This window comes from Carcharodon carcharias, chromosome 9, assembly GCF_017639515.1.
Source record: "Carcharodon carcharias isolate sCarCar2 chromosome 9, sCarCar2.pri, whole genome shotgun sequence".
NCBI classification, from domain to species: domain Eukaryota; kingdom Metazoa; phylum Chordata; class Chondrichthyes; order Lamniformes; family Lamnidae; genus Carcharodon; species Carcharodon carcharias.
Genome location: NC_054475.1, coordinates 169,367,827 through 169,386,163, shown reverse-complemented (window position 1 = coordinate 169,386,163; position 18,337 = coordinate 169,367,827). Strand labels below are relative to the sequence as shown.

General features: G+C 43.2%; 1 protein-coding gene across 6 annotated transcripts in view; it reads right to left on the bottom strand.

The window, feature by feature from the left end:
• Positions 1-18,337, bottom strand: part of fgf13a (fibroblast growth factor 13a) — a 638,247-nt gene that overhangs the window by 134,715 nt on the left and 485,195 nt on the right. For all 6 annotated transcript variants that reach the window (XM_041196414.1, XM_041196418.1, XM_041196415.1 and 3 more), the window contains one exon: positions 5,124-5,227. In XM_041196414.1, the coding sequence (XP_041052348.1) occupies positions 5,124-5,227 (104 nt within the window). The remainder of the gene's footprint in view (positions 1-5,123; positions 5,228-18,337) is intronic.

Sequence of the window (18,337 nt, the reverse complement as noted above, 5' to 3'; positions counted from 1 at the left end):
AGTACAAAGAAAGATGGCTGTGATTTTTGGAGGTCAATCATCTTAGTTCCAGGACATTATTGCAGGAGTTCCTCAGGGTAGTGTCCTTGATCCAACCATCTTCAGCTGCTTCATCAATGACCTTCCTTCCATCACAACATCAGAAGCGGGGATGTTCACTGATGATTGTACAATGTTCATCACCATTCGTGACTCCTCAGAGACTGAAGCAGCCCATGTCCAAATGCAGCAAGACCTAGACAATATCCAGGCTTGGGCTGACAAGTAACATTTTTGCCACACAATTGCCAGGCAATGACCATCTCCAACAACAGAGAATTTAACCATTGCCCCTTGACATTCAATGGCATTACAATTGCTGAATTCCCCACTATCAACATCCTGGGTGTTACCATTGATTAGAAACTGAACTGGACTAGCCATATAAATACTGTGGCTATAAGAGCAGGTTAGAGGCTAGGAGTTTTGTGGCAAGTAACTTGCCTCCAGACTCCCCAAAGCATGTCCATCATCTTCAGGGCACATGTCAGGAGTGTGATGGAATACTTTCCATTTGTCTGGATGAGTGCAGCTACAACAACACTCAAGAAGTTTGACACCATCCAGGACAAAGCATCCTTGATTGGCACCCCTAGCACAAACTTGTGCTCCCTCCACCACCGACACACAGTAGCAGCAGTGTGTGTCGTCTACAAGATGCACTGCAAGAACTCACCAAGGCTCCTTCGACAGCACCTTCCAAACCCATGACCACTACCATCTAGATGGACAAGGGCAGCAGATAGATGGGAACACCACCACCTGGAAGTTCCCCTCCAAGCCACTCACCATCCTGACTTGGAAATATATCGCCGTTCCTTCACTGTCGCTGGGTCAAGATCCTGGAACTGCCTTCCTAACAGCACTGTGGGTGTACCTATACCACATGGACTGCAGCTGTTCAAAAAGGCAGCTCACCACCACCTTCCCAAGGGCAACCAGGGATGGGCAATAAATGCTGGCCCAGCCAGCAATGCCCACATCTCATGAATGAATGTAAAAAAAATATACATTATATTTTTCAGTCTTGAAAGTTCTAACTGCCCATCCATCACCTTTTGGTGGAAGGAATTGCAGATGTCTAATGGCATCAATGTGAAGATGTGTTTCCTAATGTTCCTGCTGAATGGCTTGACTCTGGTTACCCCACTTGGGGAAATAGTTTCTCTGTATCTACCACAGCAAATCCTTTTATCATTTTAATTAGCAAGAAAATGCAAAAGATGAGTAATCAGCTGCTGACCCGATGACCTTTATCCAACCTAAAAATTTCTAGCATTTTTTTTATACAAATACAAACATTCAGAGATAATAAACACCTCCACGATTCCTGACACAGGAAAGGAGTAAGGTGATGTGAAACCAGGATTAGAAATGTGCGATAGGGAACCGGAGCCACCTCGAAGCAGGTCTGTCTCTTACAGATAGCTGCTGGAGTAAAGCAACACTGCCTGTGCTCTCAGAAACTGAATTGCCTGTCGAGCTAATAGAAGATAGATCATTGAAATGATAGAAAGGAAGTCAGTGAAACAACTTTAAAGCAGAAAGTATGTGTAATACTGCCAAAAGTGTAGATCTTTCTCAATATAAACTGATAAAATGGTCAATCAATAACAAAACAGTCATCAGAAAATGTTACTGTTACATTACAAAATGTCCAAATTTCCAAAAAATCTAAACAGAGGAACAATCATACCTCATCAAATTCTGGATTAGATTTGAAAAATGTTATTCACCTTCCAGAACAAATTACTGTTATTCACTAGAATATAAGAACATAATAGGAGCTGGTGTAGGCCAATCAGTCCCTCAAATTTAATTGACCTTTCATTAAGATCATGGTTGATCTTCTACCTGATCTTCACCTTCCTGCACTCTCCCAGATCCCTACATTCCTGTAGCACCCAAAAACATTAGAACCAAGAAATTCAGTGAAGTGCTACATTTTAACAATAATCAATTAACACGGACCTCATGAAGTCAACACAATCATCAATTATGTGATTGTAAATTTCCCCAATTTGGACAGAATTTTTAAAAAAATAACTGAACAGATTTCTTCCAAGTTAACATTCACAATACTTTCACAGTGAAAAATGCTTTCAGTTCCGGTTCTTCTTGACTGAGTAGATGTTGGTTCGGGACCCAGACCAGCACTTTATCTCTTTTGGGAAGATATTTGAACATGGACTGAGCTTTCATGGTGTACACAGACTGATTGAAGTGTGCTGGTTTTTACTGATGTACCCGTTCACTTGTAGTGTGCTACAATACGGTTAAAGGAGACAGACTGGAGATAAATTATCCCTTTTACATATTAGGTCCAAGGAATCCCGAGAGCTGGGAGATGTCACACCGAAAAGATGAATTATAAGAGCAATACCAGTAACAGCTCATTCTATCTCCTGTGTTATGTAAACACCAATTAGTTCTGTATATAGAATGCTTTCGCATCCACTTTTCATCTACTGAAATGTTTCACAGGAGAACTGAGCTCTGCTCTGTTTTAATTAGCGATGTTTTCTATTGTTTCATGGTTATGTAACTTGAGGCAATGTAACAGTGGTTAGAATTTCATAATTTGAATAACGTACAAAATTTTGAAATGTATCAATATTGAAGTTATGAATTGACAAGTTGGGTTTCTACACTCAAACTTCTGTATAATTCATTCAAACATGCAGCATAGAGGGAGGCCATTTGGCCCATCGTGTCTGTGCTGGCTCATTGAAAGAGCTATCTAATTAGTCCCACTCTCCTCCTCTTCCCCCGTAGCCTTGTGAATTTTTCCCTGGAAATATTGTCCAATTCCCTTTTTGGAAGTTATTACTGAACCTATTTCCAGCGCCCTTTCAGGCAGTACATTCCAGATCACAACAACTTGCTGTGTTTAAAAAGATCTCATCTTCCCTCTAGTTCTTGTACCTGTGACCTTCTGTGCCCTTGACATTTAAAAACTTCACATCACCACTTGAAGTATTGAAAAATATTCCAATATTTCATTAACACTATGACTCAAATTTTTGGGGCAGCTCAACAGTCTAATATTAATATTTTACTAAAATTAAACATTTAAATTAAAATTTTTCAGAATATTACTTCTGATCTTGTCATCTCCCCCTTTCCCCCTCTCTCCCCCATTCTCCTATTTCGGCTGCTTTAATTTGACTTTCACTTGACTTACGAATAATAGCCACAAAATTGCACTGTCTGATATTATTGCGTCAGTAAAGGAACAACCTCCACATCTCCGTCAAAATAACAGAGAAGTGTTTTAGGTAAATGGTTGCGGCACTGAAGTAGGAACAAAGAGTTCATGGCCTCAAAATCTGGGATAACTCTGAGAAAAAGTGGTCACAAAGTTGCCAGATTGTTGTGAAACCCAACTGGTTCACTAATGTCCTTTAGGCCGGGGATCTGCTGTGCTTATCTGGTTTGGCCTTTTGTGGCTCAAGCTCCACACCAGCCTGCATGATTCAATGATCAGTGAGTAATAGATCCTGTTTTATCAGGAGACTGGGTGACTGCTTTCTGGAACACCTCTGCTCACTTCTCAGACATGACCCTGGCCTTCCTGCTGATTGCCATTTCAATTCATCGCCTTGCTCTCATGCTCACATTTCTGTCCTTGGTCTGCACCTATGTTCCAGTGAAGCCCAATGCAAGCTGGTGGAACAGCACCTCATCTTCCAATTGGGCTCTTTCTAGGATTTTGGACTCAACATTGAGCTCAACAATTTCAGACCATGAGCCCTGTCCTCCATTTTGTTTTGTTTTTTGCTTAAGTGTTAGTCTGCATCTAGTTTTCGTATCATTGCTTTCAAAAAGAGCTATCCTTTATTCTGCCATTAACACTTACTCTGGACCAGTGCTTTTTTCTTTACTACAACCATTACCACTCCCTTTGCTGTTTTCATTTTTGTTCCACTACATCTTTGTCATTTACTCTCTCCCACCCTGTAACCTACCCCTGACCTGCCCTTTTGCTCCACCTGATCCCTATCCCTTTGTTCAACAGCGTAAAACCCATCACATTTCGACCTCTCTTCAGTTCTGAGGAAGAGTCATGTTGAACTCAAAAAATTAACTCAGTTTCTCTCTCCAGCAGACCTGCTGTGTTTTTCTAGCACTTTCTGTTTTTACTTTAGCTTTCCAGCATCTGCAGCGTTCTGCTTTTATCTTACTATTTTATCAGTCTTGTTCACACGTGAGGAGCAAAAATCGAGTGACATTTTGGTCTGATCATTTGAGACCAAAATGTTCTGATCCCTGGAATTGCAGAATCTATTCCAGACTGGGTGTAGAATAGATCGATGAACGGTTCCTTTTGTTTACCTTCAACACCTCTTTGTCCTTTTGTCTGTGACATCTTTTGGTTATCTCCACCTATCACTGGCCCTTTATGCAACTCTTCTTGTCCCCCCCCTGCTTAAACCAACTTATATTTCACCTCTTTTCTATTTTCACTTAGTTCTGTTGAAGAGTCATTCGGACTCGAAACGTTAACTGTGTTCCTCTCCGCAGATGCTGTCAGACCTGCTGAGTTTTTCCAGCTATTTTTGTTTTTTTTTTCCCTTTGTTTATGGTTGTTTGTGTTTGATATGTTCCTGCTGCTGAAGGAAACCTGGGGCGCAACTTTATCTGCTGTGTGTTATTAGGCGTTTTGACTGCTGTACCAGTGCTCTTAAGGTATCACTTGTAAAGCAGGACCCATCAAAAGAAGATGCTTTATCACTTAGCCAGTACTTTAAGTGTTAAAGAGGAAGAAGGGGCAAGTCAACTCTGGCAGTAATACAAAACAGGCAGCCACTGAAGTGATGGAAATGATTCACAGAGCAGCTCCAAACCAATGGTGTTGATTTAGCATTTCAATGAATAAATCATGTTTCTTATTTTAGACTGTGATAGTCAGGAATATAAACCTACCAGCAATAAACTCGTAAACCACAAGCCTCTGAATATCACAATAAGCCACCGTGTCCAGCCAGCACATTGAACAATGTCCTCTCAGGATGAGTTTACACGTCCAACATTGAAACCACAATGTATCAGTACAATGCCCAATGTTTAGTTTCTGTACTTACTGATGTATAAAGGTATCCTTCATTGTTCATTGCCAAATATAGTCCTGTTTTCACACCTTGAATGGCAACAACCCGAAGCCCCACTGGTATGAGGTTGAATAAGGCTGTGGAAAGAGAGAATTCTGATTGAAAAGAAAAAAAATTACTGACACAACCTTAGACAAGCCATCGCACACAGCAAAAATATGTGTTAAATCAAAGACTCAAAAATTATCAGTGGGCACAAAGTAATAGAAGGAACAAACAAAGGTCCACATAAAATGATTCTACTACCCTACACCGGTAAGGAGGATTGGAAAGAGAACATCTTTGTAAATCATGATACAGAGCCTGTGATTCCCCCCCCCCAGCCGAGATTCATTCCCTGCAAGTGCCAATCCAATTTAGGAGGCCAGTTTATGAAATCACTCTTCAAACACTGGCATCTAGAATCCTTTTTTTTTAGTTATGCTATTACCACGCAATAATGCTGGGCAGGGCATAGATCAAATGAGTGCCTAAGCGTCAGGAAACCAGAAAATGTCCAGATTAAGAATATTACTCTTTTTTTCTTTAATGGGATGTGGCCATCACAGGCAAGGCCAGCATTTATTGCCCCTGAACTGAGTGGCTTGCTAGGCCATTTCAGAGGGCAGTTAAGAGTCAACCACATTGCTTTGGGTCATGTAGGCCAGACCAGAAAAGGACAGATTTCCTGTCCCAAAGGACATGACTGAACCAAATGAGTTTTTACAACAATTGATGATAGTTTCATAGTCAGTGTTACTGAGCCTGCCTTTTGATTTCAGATTTAATAATTGAATTTAAATTCCATCACCTGCCATGGTGGTATTTGAACCTGTGTCCCCAGGGAATTAGCCTAGGCCTCTGGATTACCAGTCCAGTGACATTACCACTACACCACCATCTTACCAACTGAGTACTATGACTATGTGTTAGACCAGTGGTGCCCATGAGCAGGACAGGAGTTGGACTCTTCAGAAACCACTGCAGCCTGGGGTGTCAATGTATATTTTTTCCAAATTTAAGATCTTACTGTAGAGCTAGCAGTAGATCTTCAAACCACCCCACCCATCTCTCCGCTGTGACTCCACAGCATTCCTGACATCCACTACCAGTCACGATCAGCCCTCCCTCCTAACATCCTGGCACTGCCTGCCTACTGTCCTGCCACCCCACCCCCTGCCCCCCAACCCCCCACCCCCACAGTTCTGTCGAAGGGTCATGAGGATTCGAAACGTCAACTCTTTTCTTCTCCGCCGATGCTGCCAGACCTGCTGAGTTTTTCCAGGTAATTCTGTTTTTGTTTTTGTTTTGGATTTCCAGCATCCACAGTTTTTTTGGCAGCATCGGCGGAGAAGAAAAGAGTTGACGTTTCGAGTCCTCATGACCCTTCGACAGAACTTGCGTTCGAGTCCAAGAAAGAGTTGAAATATAAGCTGGATAATATCACCAACTTTAATTTTAACACCTATGTGTTCTATTGTACTATTGTCGTTGACATCTTTTGATGATCTGCTTCTATCACTGCTTGTTTGTCCCTACAACCACACACCCCCAACCACCCCCCCCCCACCTCTTTGTCTCTCTATCTCTCCGCCCCCCACACACACACCTTAAACCAGCTTATATTTCAACTCTTTCTTGGACTCGAACGCAAGTTCTGTCGAAGGGTCATGAGGACTCGAAACGTCAACTCTTTTCTTCTCCGCCGATGCTGCCAGACCTGCTGAGTTTTTCCAGGTAATTCTGTTTTTGTTTTGGATTTCCAGCATCCGCAGTTTTTTTGTTTTTATCCACAGTTTTTTTGTTTTTTTTTTGATTTTATCCAATCTGATACCCACTTGAGTGTGGCTTGGAACAAACTGACCTAAATTAAGCTTCCGTTACATAATATAAAAATCCATTGTTTGTATTTTCACTTTTCCTGGTTCCATGGAAATAAAATACTCTACCTATGCCAGCAACACAGGAGCTACAAATTATCTGCAAAAAAAGTGACTGTTTTTAAATATTTTGAATTTTTTTATTTCCAATCTTTCTCCCTTACACCTTTCTCCAGCAGTACAGTTTGGAACATTATATCAGTAACTGTGCTGCAAAAAGTACTTTCCCAGCTGTAAAATGCTTTGGGACATCCTGTGGTCCATGAAAGACTTAAATGCAAATCTTTATTTAACCAAGCGCCTGAGTTTTAATTCAAGCGGGATGAGTTATAAAATACCATTTTTTTTGGTCAATCTTCCTTGCTCAATAGCCAAACTGTCAGCTTAAAGATGCTCATGGCACAATGCCAAACCTGTCCTGCAGCTGACAAAATGCTCCTTTATGGTAAATATGGAAGGCAAGTTGTCTAGCGCTTTAATGTCTCGCTAATTAGTGTCATCTACAAGAGTGAGGGGGAGGGGCAAGGGGTCGGGGGAGTGAGGGTGGTGGGGTTGTGGGTTTAGCAGTGCCAGCTGGCAGGAATGAAGGGGGGTACCCCCAATGTGCAAAGGGCACCTTCCCCAAAAATAGTACCCTGCTTCCTTCTGCCCTTTCAAAAATGTTTTTGAAAGAATGGGCTTCCCACTCTCCCCTTCCTGCTCATGCCAACCATGTTATAGCAGGGGCAGCATAATATTGGGGTCAATTGGCTTTTAAACAAGCTGAATTGCCCCTTAATTATTTACATATGGCAAGCAGGCTGCTGATTTTGGCACCTGCCCATGCCCTGGAGGGGTGGGAGAGAGGGTGTGGTGGGCTTGTTACACCTGGTATTTTATGTGCCCCCTCCCCCCACCTGCCGGAAACACATCTGGTGGGGAGCCTGTAAAATCCAGGCCATGATGTGGGCCTTTTCTGCTCACTTGTCAAAACACTGACCGGACTGATTCAAGTTTGGGCATCATCTAGTTACTATTTTAGTTGACCTCGTCTTCTACTCTGCCATTTGCACCCTTGCTAGAGCCTAGCACCATGGGTCTTGACTCTGCTTGGTCCTAAATTTAAAACACTGGCCCTTGTTCCACAATCACAGAATTGTTACAGCGAAGGAGGAAGCCATTTAGCCCATCGAGTCTGCATCGGCTCTCTGAATGAACATTTCACCTCGTGCCGTTCTCCTGCCTTCTTACCATAACCCTGCACATTGTTTCTTTTCAAATAATCATCTAATTCCCTCCTGAATGCCTCAATTGAACCTGCATCCATCATACCCTCAGGCACTGCATCGCAGACCCAAACCACTCACTCTGTAAAGAAGATTTATCTCATTTTCCTTTTGCTTCTTTTACCAATTACATTAAATCTTGTGCCCTCTCATTCTCAATCCTTTCAGTATTTTGAATACCTCTATGAAATATCATCTCAGTCTTCTTTATTAAGGAAAAGAGTCTCCAACTTCTCCAATCTATCTTCATACCTGAAGTTTCTCATCTTGGAGTTATTCTCTTAAACCTCTTCTGCACTCTCTCCAATACCTTCACATCCATCCTAAAATGCAGCACTCAAAAATCCACGCAATACACCAGCTGAGGTCTAACTGGTGTCTTATACAAGTGCAACATAACTTCCTTGCTCGTGTACTCTATGCTCCTATTAATAAAACCTAGGATACTGTCAGCTTTATTAGCTCCTCTCTCAACCTGTCCTGCCACCTTTAATGATATATGCACAAGTGTACCCAGGTCCCTCTGCTCCTGCACCCCCTTTAGAGTTGTACTCTTTATTTTATACTATCTCTCCATGTTCTCCCTACCAAAATGTATCACCTCACATTTCCCTATACTGAGCTTCATCTGCCACCTATTCACCCATTTCACCAGCTCGTCTCTGTCCTTTTGAAGTTCTACACTATCCTCTTCACAACGCTTCCAAGTTTTGTATCATCTGCAAATTTTGAATTTGTTCCCTGTACACCAAGGTCCAGATCATTAACATGTATCAGGTAGAGCAAAGGTCCCAATGCTGACCCCTGGAGTACTCCACTACAAACCTTCTTCCAACCCAAAAAACATCCATTAACCATTACACCCTGTTTCCTGTTACTCAGCCAATCCCACATCCATGTTGCTACTGTTCCTTTTATTCCACGAGCTATAGCTTATCTCACAAGTCTGTTGTGTGGCACTGTATCAAACGCCTTTTGGAAGTCCATGTACACCACATGAACAGCATTACCCTCATCAATCCTCTGCTAGCTCTTCAAAAAACTCCAGCAAGTTAGTCAAACACGAATTTCCCATAAGAAATCCATGCTGACTCTCTTTAATTAACCCACATTTGTCCATGTGACTACTAATTTTGTCCCGAATTATTGTTTCTAGAAGTTTTCCCACCGCTGAGGCTAAACAGACTGGCCTGTAGTTGCTGGGTTTATTTTTACACCCTCATTTGAATGGGGACAACGTTTGCAATTCTCCAGTCCTCTGGCACCATCCCTGAGATTAAGGAAAACTGAAAAATTACGGCCAGTGCCTCTGCCATTTCCACTCTCACTTCCCTCAGTAACATTGGATGCATCTCATCTGGTCCTGGTGCCTTGTCCACTTTAAATAAATACAGCCTACTTCCTCCTTATCAGTTTTAAACCTTTCTGGTGACTGAATTACCTCCTCTGTCACCATGGCCTGAGCAGCACCTTCACCTTTGGTAAAGACAGATGCAAGGTATTCATTCAATACATCAGCCATGGCCCCTTCATCCATGTGTAAATCCCCTTTTTGGTTTCTAATCAGCCCTCCTCCTTTTATCACCATGTTACTATTTATATGCCAATAGATGACTTTGGCTGGGATTTTCTGGTCCTGCCTGCAGTGGGAATCGGCGTGGGTGAGACAAGTAAATTTGGAAAGCAGTCAAAATTCCACTGACGTTGAGTGGGAACTTCTGCTCCCAAATCCCACTCTTTGAGATTCCCTTTTATGTTAGCTGCCAGTCTCTTTTCATACTCTCTCTTTACTTCTCTTACTTGTTTTTTCACCTCCCCTCTGAACCTTCTGTATTCAGCTTGGTTCTCGTTTGCAATTTCTATCTGACAACTAGCTACATTCTTACATTATATCACTCTCTTGCTCAGCAGAAAGACAAATGGTTATCTCTCAGTTTGAGAGCACCTCAGAATTTATGCTAAAGATCCTCATGAAACAGCCCATAATGAAGGATTGTTTAAATCCAAAACCTACATAGGATTACATAGGATATACGACACAGAAAAAGGCCATTCAGCCCAACCAGTCCATGCTGTTGTTTATGCTCCACTTGAGCTCCCTGCTGTCTTTCCTCAATTAAAATCTACCATCACAATCCTTTATTCCTGTCCCTCTCACATGCTTATTTATGTATCTATACTATTCAATTCAATCACTCCCTGTGGTAGCAAGTTCCACATTCTCACCGCTCTCTGGGTACAGAAGTTTCTTCTGAATTCCCGACTGGATTTCTTGGAGACTATCTTATATTGGTGGCCTTGAGTTATGCTCTTCCCCACAAGAGGAGAGACTCTCTGTATCCATTCAATCAAAATTTTAGTCACCCCTCAGCCATCTTCTATCAGGAGAAAAGAGACCCAGTCTATCAATTCTTTTGTGATATGTATACCCATACATTTCTGATATCATCCTTGTAAATCTTCTGTGCACCAGCTCCAGTGCTTCTACATCCTTTTTGTAATTGTGAGTAGAAATGCACACAGTCCTCTCAATACATGTTTAACATAACTTCTCTACTTTTCAATTGTTTGCTTTTTTTGATGGCTCTGCTAATCTGTGGCACAAGTTTGGTGATGTGTATTTGAACTCTGCTCTCCTTGTCCCTCGACCCCACCTAGACCTGCACCTTCTAAGTAATAAGTGATTTCCTTATTCTTCCTACCAAAACTTACAATCCTGCATTTGTGTTGAACTTCATTTGCCAATTATTTGCCCATTCTGCGAGTTAATGTCCTCTTATAATGTGTTACAGTTCTCAGTCCTTGGACCATCACCCCCAATTTGATGTCATCTGTAAACTTAGAGATTGTGTTTTTGATCCCAAAGACTAAGTTGTTAATGTAAATTGTGTACAGCAGTGGTCCCAGCACTGACCCTTGTGGAACACCATTTCCCACCTCTTGCCACTCGGAATGACTACCATTTATCCCCACTTGCTGCTTTCCTAGGTCCAGAATGCGAGTTTCTTTTTGTACACCTCTTATTCAGAGGGAAGATCCCACACAAAGCAAACAAGGGCATTTGCTTTGGAACTGACCCATGTCCCTTTTCTTTAAGTTTACTTATCCCATTGCCACTCCCTTTTATCTTGTACAATCATACCTTTCGTCATTCAATCACTGTTGCCATTACAGACCTTCATATTGTTCTCCGGACCCACTCCCCTCCTTTTACAATGGCTCTATACCTGGTTATAAAATATTAAGTCTCTCACAGTCCTGAAAGGTCATCGGACTAAAACATTAACTCAGTTTCTTTCACAGATGCTGTCAGATCTGAGTATTTCTGCCATTTTCTATTGTTATGTCATAGTCTAAGATCTGAGCACACAAAGCTTCAAATTCAACCTTCGCTTCTTCCTCCCTGTCCCCACTCCACTGGGGACTAGTGAAATCTTTGTGAAAACTGCCTGAGAAATATTCTCAACAATATAGTGGAGCGGAAGCCGATCTGCAAAGAATTAGTATTACTAAGCCGAGCAGTCTGATGGAACTGGTCAATTCACTATCTCGCTAATTCAGGAACCTTTTGTAAGAAATTCCAAAATACTTTATGTGATACACTGTGCTGTAGTGTCCCCCAGGTCTACAATCAATAACCTATGTTCTCTGCAGCTCTCTACAGGCTGTGGTGCTGTTCCTCGAGATCAAAAGGTTGTGGGTTCAAGTCCCACTCCAGAGACTTTGGGCTGGATTTTCGTTACTGAGATCGTTAGCTCGAGTTCAGAAGTTTTCCAATTTGCCAAACCTGCCTCAGTAAAAAGTGCCCTGAATCACATGATTTTGGCTACTTTTTGGGGTAGAGCTGAGGAACAGGTGCAGGGTATATTTGGGCTTGCACAGTGTAGACAGCCAGGCGAGGTGAGTGGCGGGGCAAGCTGGTTAGAAGGTCTGCATCCATTGTCCCTGTTATTTCAGCAGCTGTTAGGCCTTCTAGGTCTCACCCCTCATGACCCCTCATACCCTCCAGGCCAACTCATTGTCAACTCATGAGCCCCACCCGCTCCCCCCCACCCCCCCACCCCCTCCCCCATACACTTCATTCCATCTCCATAGCTGCAGGCCTTAGGAGCCATGGGGAGAAGAAAAAAAATAACTTCTAACAATCTAATACAGCTTTTACTCTTACACACTTGATAGTGTATAAAATCCCATTAAAAGAATCAATTTAAAGCTTTTAAATCTCAAGTGATTAATCTCTTATAAAAACAAACTTCTATTCAGATCCCATGTCAAAGAACAGCAAATCCTTTTACAGCCTCTTTAAACTGTCAATCAAACTGGGAACTCAAAACCTTCTGCTGCGATAATTGTATCTTTTGAAATTCAACCAAGCATTCATAATGACATAACAATAGCCCTTGGGGAAATTTCAACAAAGAACTTGATTGAAACTGAGATGGTACTGTTTTTTGCTCTAATCTGCAGCAGATGGCCTGTCAATCAAAGCAGTCTAGTAGGTTTAACTCTCAGTGGCAGCAGCAGCCTTTTTTAAGTTTAAGGAGAAGGGGGTTTTAAAAAAAAAAACTTCAGATCATGAGAGTTATACAGTCCTTAACTGCTCTTGAAGAGCATATACATCTACTCCATCAATCTGTGACTTTGACACCATGGGTTAAAGCCCTTGAAACAGCCAAAATGGGGTATGTTTGAACTCAGCACTGAGTTGAAATGGCCCTGCTGAGTTTGGGTTTCCCTCCTAAGTGAACCACACCCCACTCCATTCTCCCCTATCTGCAAACAAGGGACCTGTTAGCAATGGAGGCAATACTTCTGCCTCCACCATTTTTAAAGGTCCACAGAGTCTTCCCGACTCCACGAAAGTCTAGACCTTGATCTGCTGACACTCTGGCAGTGCAGTACTGAGGAAGTGCTGCACTGTTGGAGGTGCAGAATTTTGCATGAGACGTTAAACTGAGACTTCTTCTGCTCTCGCAGGTGGATATAAAAATTGTGTAACACTATGAGAAGAGGAGGAGGGGCCTACTCTCCATTGCCCTGGCTAATATTTATCCTTCAAGCAATGCCGCTAAAAATCTGATTATCTTATCACAATAACTTGCTGTTTGTGAGAGCTTGCCCTGTGGAAATTGGCTGCCATGTGACCTACATTACAGCAGTAAGCACCCATCAGAAAGTACATTATTAACTGTGAAGTGCATTGAAACATCCTGAGCTTGTGATTTGTACTAAATTAATACAATTAATGCAAAATGTTTTGCCTTGGTTAATAAAACATAACCAAGCAGAGCTGAAGCTTCAATTTCATCTGCTCTTTCATCCAAAAAATTATTGCTGCAATTCTTAAGGTTTATTTTAAAAGAGATCAGCTTTTGCCAACCCAACAGTTGAGTATTCAGTTATGTTCCCAGATAACAAGCTTCCCAGATGACATTATTCATCAGTCTTTTCATGGCATTCAACACTGGGAATGCAAAGAATGACTTTTAATAAAAGAAATAATTAGGCTAAAAAGGCAAAGATTAATTAATTCTTTTCTGGCTGCTCCATGACTCACCAATTTCAACTATTAATTGTTTCCAATTTTTTTCTCTATTCTATACCAACTCCACACACTTTAATTATAACACATTTCCTGCCAATTACTATTACAAACACCAGAATTATGGTAACAACCTGCAAATGTTCAGCACCATTCGCAACTCCTCAAACATTGAAGCAGCCCATGTCCAAATGCAGCAATATCCAGGCTTGGGCTGACAAGTGACAAGTAACATTCGTGCCACACAAGTGTCAGGCAATGGCCATCTCCAACAAGATAGAATCTAACCATTGCACCTTGACATTCAATGGCATTACCATCACTGAATCCTCCACTATCAACATCCTAGGCGCTATCATTCACCAGAAACTGAACTGGACTAGCCATATAAATACTGTGGCTACAAGAGCAGGTCAGAGGCTAGGAATCCTGCAACGAGTGACTCACCCCTTGACTCCCCAGAGCCTGTCCACCATCTACAAGGCACAAGTCAGGATTGTGATGGAATACTCTCCACTTGCCTGGATGAGTGCAGCTCCAACAACACTCAAGAAGCTTGACACTGTCCAGGACGAAGCAGCCGCTTGATTGGCACCCCATCTACAAAAATTCACTCCCTCCACCACCGTGCACAGTAACAGCAGTGTGTACCATCTACAAGATGCAATGCAGGATTTCACCAAAGCTCCTTAGACAGCACCTTCCAAATCCACAGCCACTACCATCTAGAAGGACAAGGGCAGCAGATAGATGGGAACACCACCACCTGGAAGTTCCCCTCCAAGCCGCACACCATCCTGACTTGGAAATATATCACCGTTCCTTCAGTGTTGCTGGGTCAAAATCCTGGAAATCCCTCCCTAACAGCACTGTGGGTGTACCTACACCATATGGACTGCAGCAGTTGAAGAAGATGGACAATTAGGGATGGGCAATAAATGCTGGCCTAGCCTGCAATGCCAACATCCCATAAAAGAAAAAAAAATATCAGCAAAATATTTCTAAAAAGATACCTTAATGGTTCTGTGCCTCCAGATTACTGTGCATACCATCTTTCCTGGGAACAGAATTCTCTTTGGCACATGCTGAGTAATGGATGGAAACCAGAGAAAATGGCCAAGTTGACCAACAGCATGAAAAACATTGAGAAGCTGGGACCAGCCCTGAAAATATGCTCATGACATGTGAAACAAGTAATTACATCGAAAGTGTGATGGGACACAAGTTTGTTTCTTAAGCTGTGGATGTTCTGTGCCTGTTGGTGTCGGACATCATGGTGGGCGTGAGTGGAAAGGTCAAAAATCGATTTCATGACGTCGTGAAACTAATTTGTGATCATCCGGTCTGCCTGTCATTGGCAGGCCACCTTTCCCACTGCCAGACATCGGAAACTTCATTTTAACACATCTGCCTAAGTAAGCCCTACTCGCCTGAAGCACCCACCCTTGTCAAATTTACCATCACGTCAGTGGGAAAACACGCTGGTGCAGAACATGTCTCCACGAGTCTGACATGCAGAAGTCGGAACTTACCATCAGCGTCTTGCTCATGTCATTGACATCCGAGGAGCAGAAGATGCTGCAGCTCTATAGCTACCAGGGCCTGGAGGAACATGCGTATCGCATGCTGGGTGGATTCTCATGGCTGTGGCTCCACCATGAAGCAGCTCACAGAAGGTGGAACGTCACCATTGAGGTGCTGCTTCAGAGGAAGGAGGGTGTAACGAGGGAGGATGCTGCACCCGAGCAGGAAGGTAGCTGTAAGCGAGGGGGTTGGGGGAAGGTGTAAGGGGTGGAGTTCGGATGGGGGTGATGGAGTTCGGAGGGGGAGCAGGGCTTCAGGGGGAGGAAGGAGTTCACAGAGGGGAAGGAGTCCAGGGGGAGGAAGGAGCAAAGGTGGAGGAAGGGATGAGGGTGGGATGGGAATGTCCAGGTGGATGTGCAAGGGAGCGATCTGTGGTGTCGATGACTGCCTCCTGGGGAGCAAAATGAGGGTGCGTGTGGTAGGGGGGAATGGTGAGAGAGAGGGCAGAGTGAGCCGGTAGGGTGGGAGGGTGAGGGTGTGACAGTAGCAGTAGAAGGAACTGCAAGGGTGGTTAGTGGGGACTTGGAGGCAGACACTCAACCTGGGAAGGAGGAGGTCGGACAGGTCAATGTGGATGGGGATGGCGCTCTCAGGAAGGTAGGGAACATACAAACATACGAATTAAGAGCAGGAGTAGGCCACTCCACCCCTCGAGCCTGCTCCGCCATTCAATAAGATCATGGCTGATCTAAATGTAACCTCAACCTCACATTCCTGCCTACTTCCAATAACCTTTCACCCCCTAGTTGACCAAGAATCTATCTAGTTCTGTCTTAAAAATATTCAAAGACTTTGCTTCCACTGCTTTTTTGAGGAAGAGAGTTCCAAAGACTCATAATCCTCTGAGAGAGAATATTTCTCCTCAAATCTGTCTTAAATGAGCGACCCCTGGACATTTGTGGTGTTTGTGTGGTGAGCTGAGCCATGGATGGGACAAGGACATGAGCTCCAGAAGATATGAGCCTGATGGAGATGTGAGGGTGCGTGTGAGAGGTCGTGGTGTAGTCCCTTGAGGTGTGAGATCCCTGTGGACGTGTGATGGGTTTGTGAGTGTAAGAGTTGAGAGTGATGAGAAGGGTAACTTACTCTGGGGGAATGGCAGAGATCATTCATCCCCTTTCTGCACTGGGTGGCTGCCACTCTTTCCCACACAGGATTCCTGACCTTTCTTGCTGGCCTACGCCCAGAGCGGGGGTAGGGGCCACCACAGTGGGCCACCACAGTGTCAAAATGGCATTCCAGGGATGAGTCACTGAATTGAGGGGCTGCAGTCTTGCCTTTTGGGGCCATGTCTCCCGTGCAGCTGTCCTGGGCTGGAAACATCGAGAGGTGTGCGTGTGGCTGCATTTTAAATATGGTGCCCGGCGTGAAGAAGCAGCGAGGTGACAACATGGCAGGCAAATCAGAGGCTGCCTGCCTGGCACCTGGTGTGTTTCATGGGAATGCTTGATTAATGAGGTGGGATTGGGACAATACAGCTCGAAAACCATCCATTGCAGCCGACAGGTAAAAGGTCCATTTTCCCACTCGCTATCACACTTAGTGCAAATCTGAGATGATTCTTTATATTTGCTGCATTTTCCACCATTTCAAATGAACACTGGCACTGATTTCTTTAAATTTAAAAACAACTAAAGTCTCTACCTGCCTTTTGGGAATCAATTATTTTCCTTTATATTTTAAACCTTTTTTCTCCCATTGGCTGCAGGTTTTATGTGGAGAAAACGTAGGGACAAAGTTGTCTTCATGGTCTTTCTGACCCCAGGATCAGTCCTGTGTCCGATTTGCCTTAACAGGATATATTTTTGTTAAATAAAAAGGTTTACAAACACTCTAGATTATATACACATATATGCCCAGCTCTATCTATCTATATTATATAACATTGTGAACCATTTATAGAATTCCTGTACATTTCCTTTCCAGGAAATGTCCTCTGTGAGTTGACATTTCTTTTTCTCTCTCTGCTGCCTTCTGATAATAATTGGTTGCCATGTTACCTCAGTGATCCAGTCATAGATCATGTTTCTACTCATGTTCTTCAAGCTTCCTTTCTTTAAAATCCGATTATATTCGACCTGGTTCTCCTCTCCATTTCTCCTTTAATTACTTACCCACATGCCAAAATCCTACTGCTCACTAGAGGGACCCTGTTACAGCCCCCATTCCACCGCCCCCCAAACTTCAGTTCCAGCCGGGTGTTCCAAGCTGACTAGGGGCACCCTCTCTAATAGCGACTGATAACCTCCCCGCTCCTGTCTGTTTCACTTTATCTCTTCACCCACCCATCACCTGTCGGGTTGCTCTGTCACACATTCCATCTTTTATGTCTTTTTCACAGCGCTGCATAGAGAGAGAGCTCTATTCCCACCCAGAATAGGGAATTTCTCCATCAATCATCCTTAGAGACTGCACTACTCAAAGTGGCTGGGGTTAATTTAAAAAACATTGTTTGTATTGTGCAACTATCCTCCACTGATTGCATTTTGCTGCTTTAATCAGGAGAAATAAGAACATATGAATTAGCAGCTGGATAGGCCACTCGGCCCCTCGAGCCTGCTCCACCATTCAATAAGATCATGGCTGATCTGATTGTAACCCCCCCGCCCCCCCAAGCATCCCTGATGACCTTTCACCCCCTTGTTGATGAAGAATCTATCTAGCTCTGCCTTAAAAATATTCAAAGGCCCTGCTTCCACTGCCTTTTGAGGAAGAGAGTTCCAAAGACTCACGACCCTCTGAGAGATAAACATTTTCTCATCTCTGTCTAAAAATAAGGGGGTCACTCATTTAAAACAGTGACCCCCTAGTTCTAGATTCTCCCACAAGGGGAAACATCATCTCCACATCCACCCTGTCAAGATCCCTCAGGATCTTAAAGGTTTCAATCAAGCCGCCTCTTACTCTTCTAAATTCCAGTGGATACAAGCCCAGCCT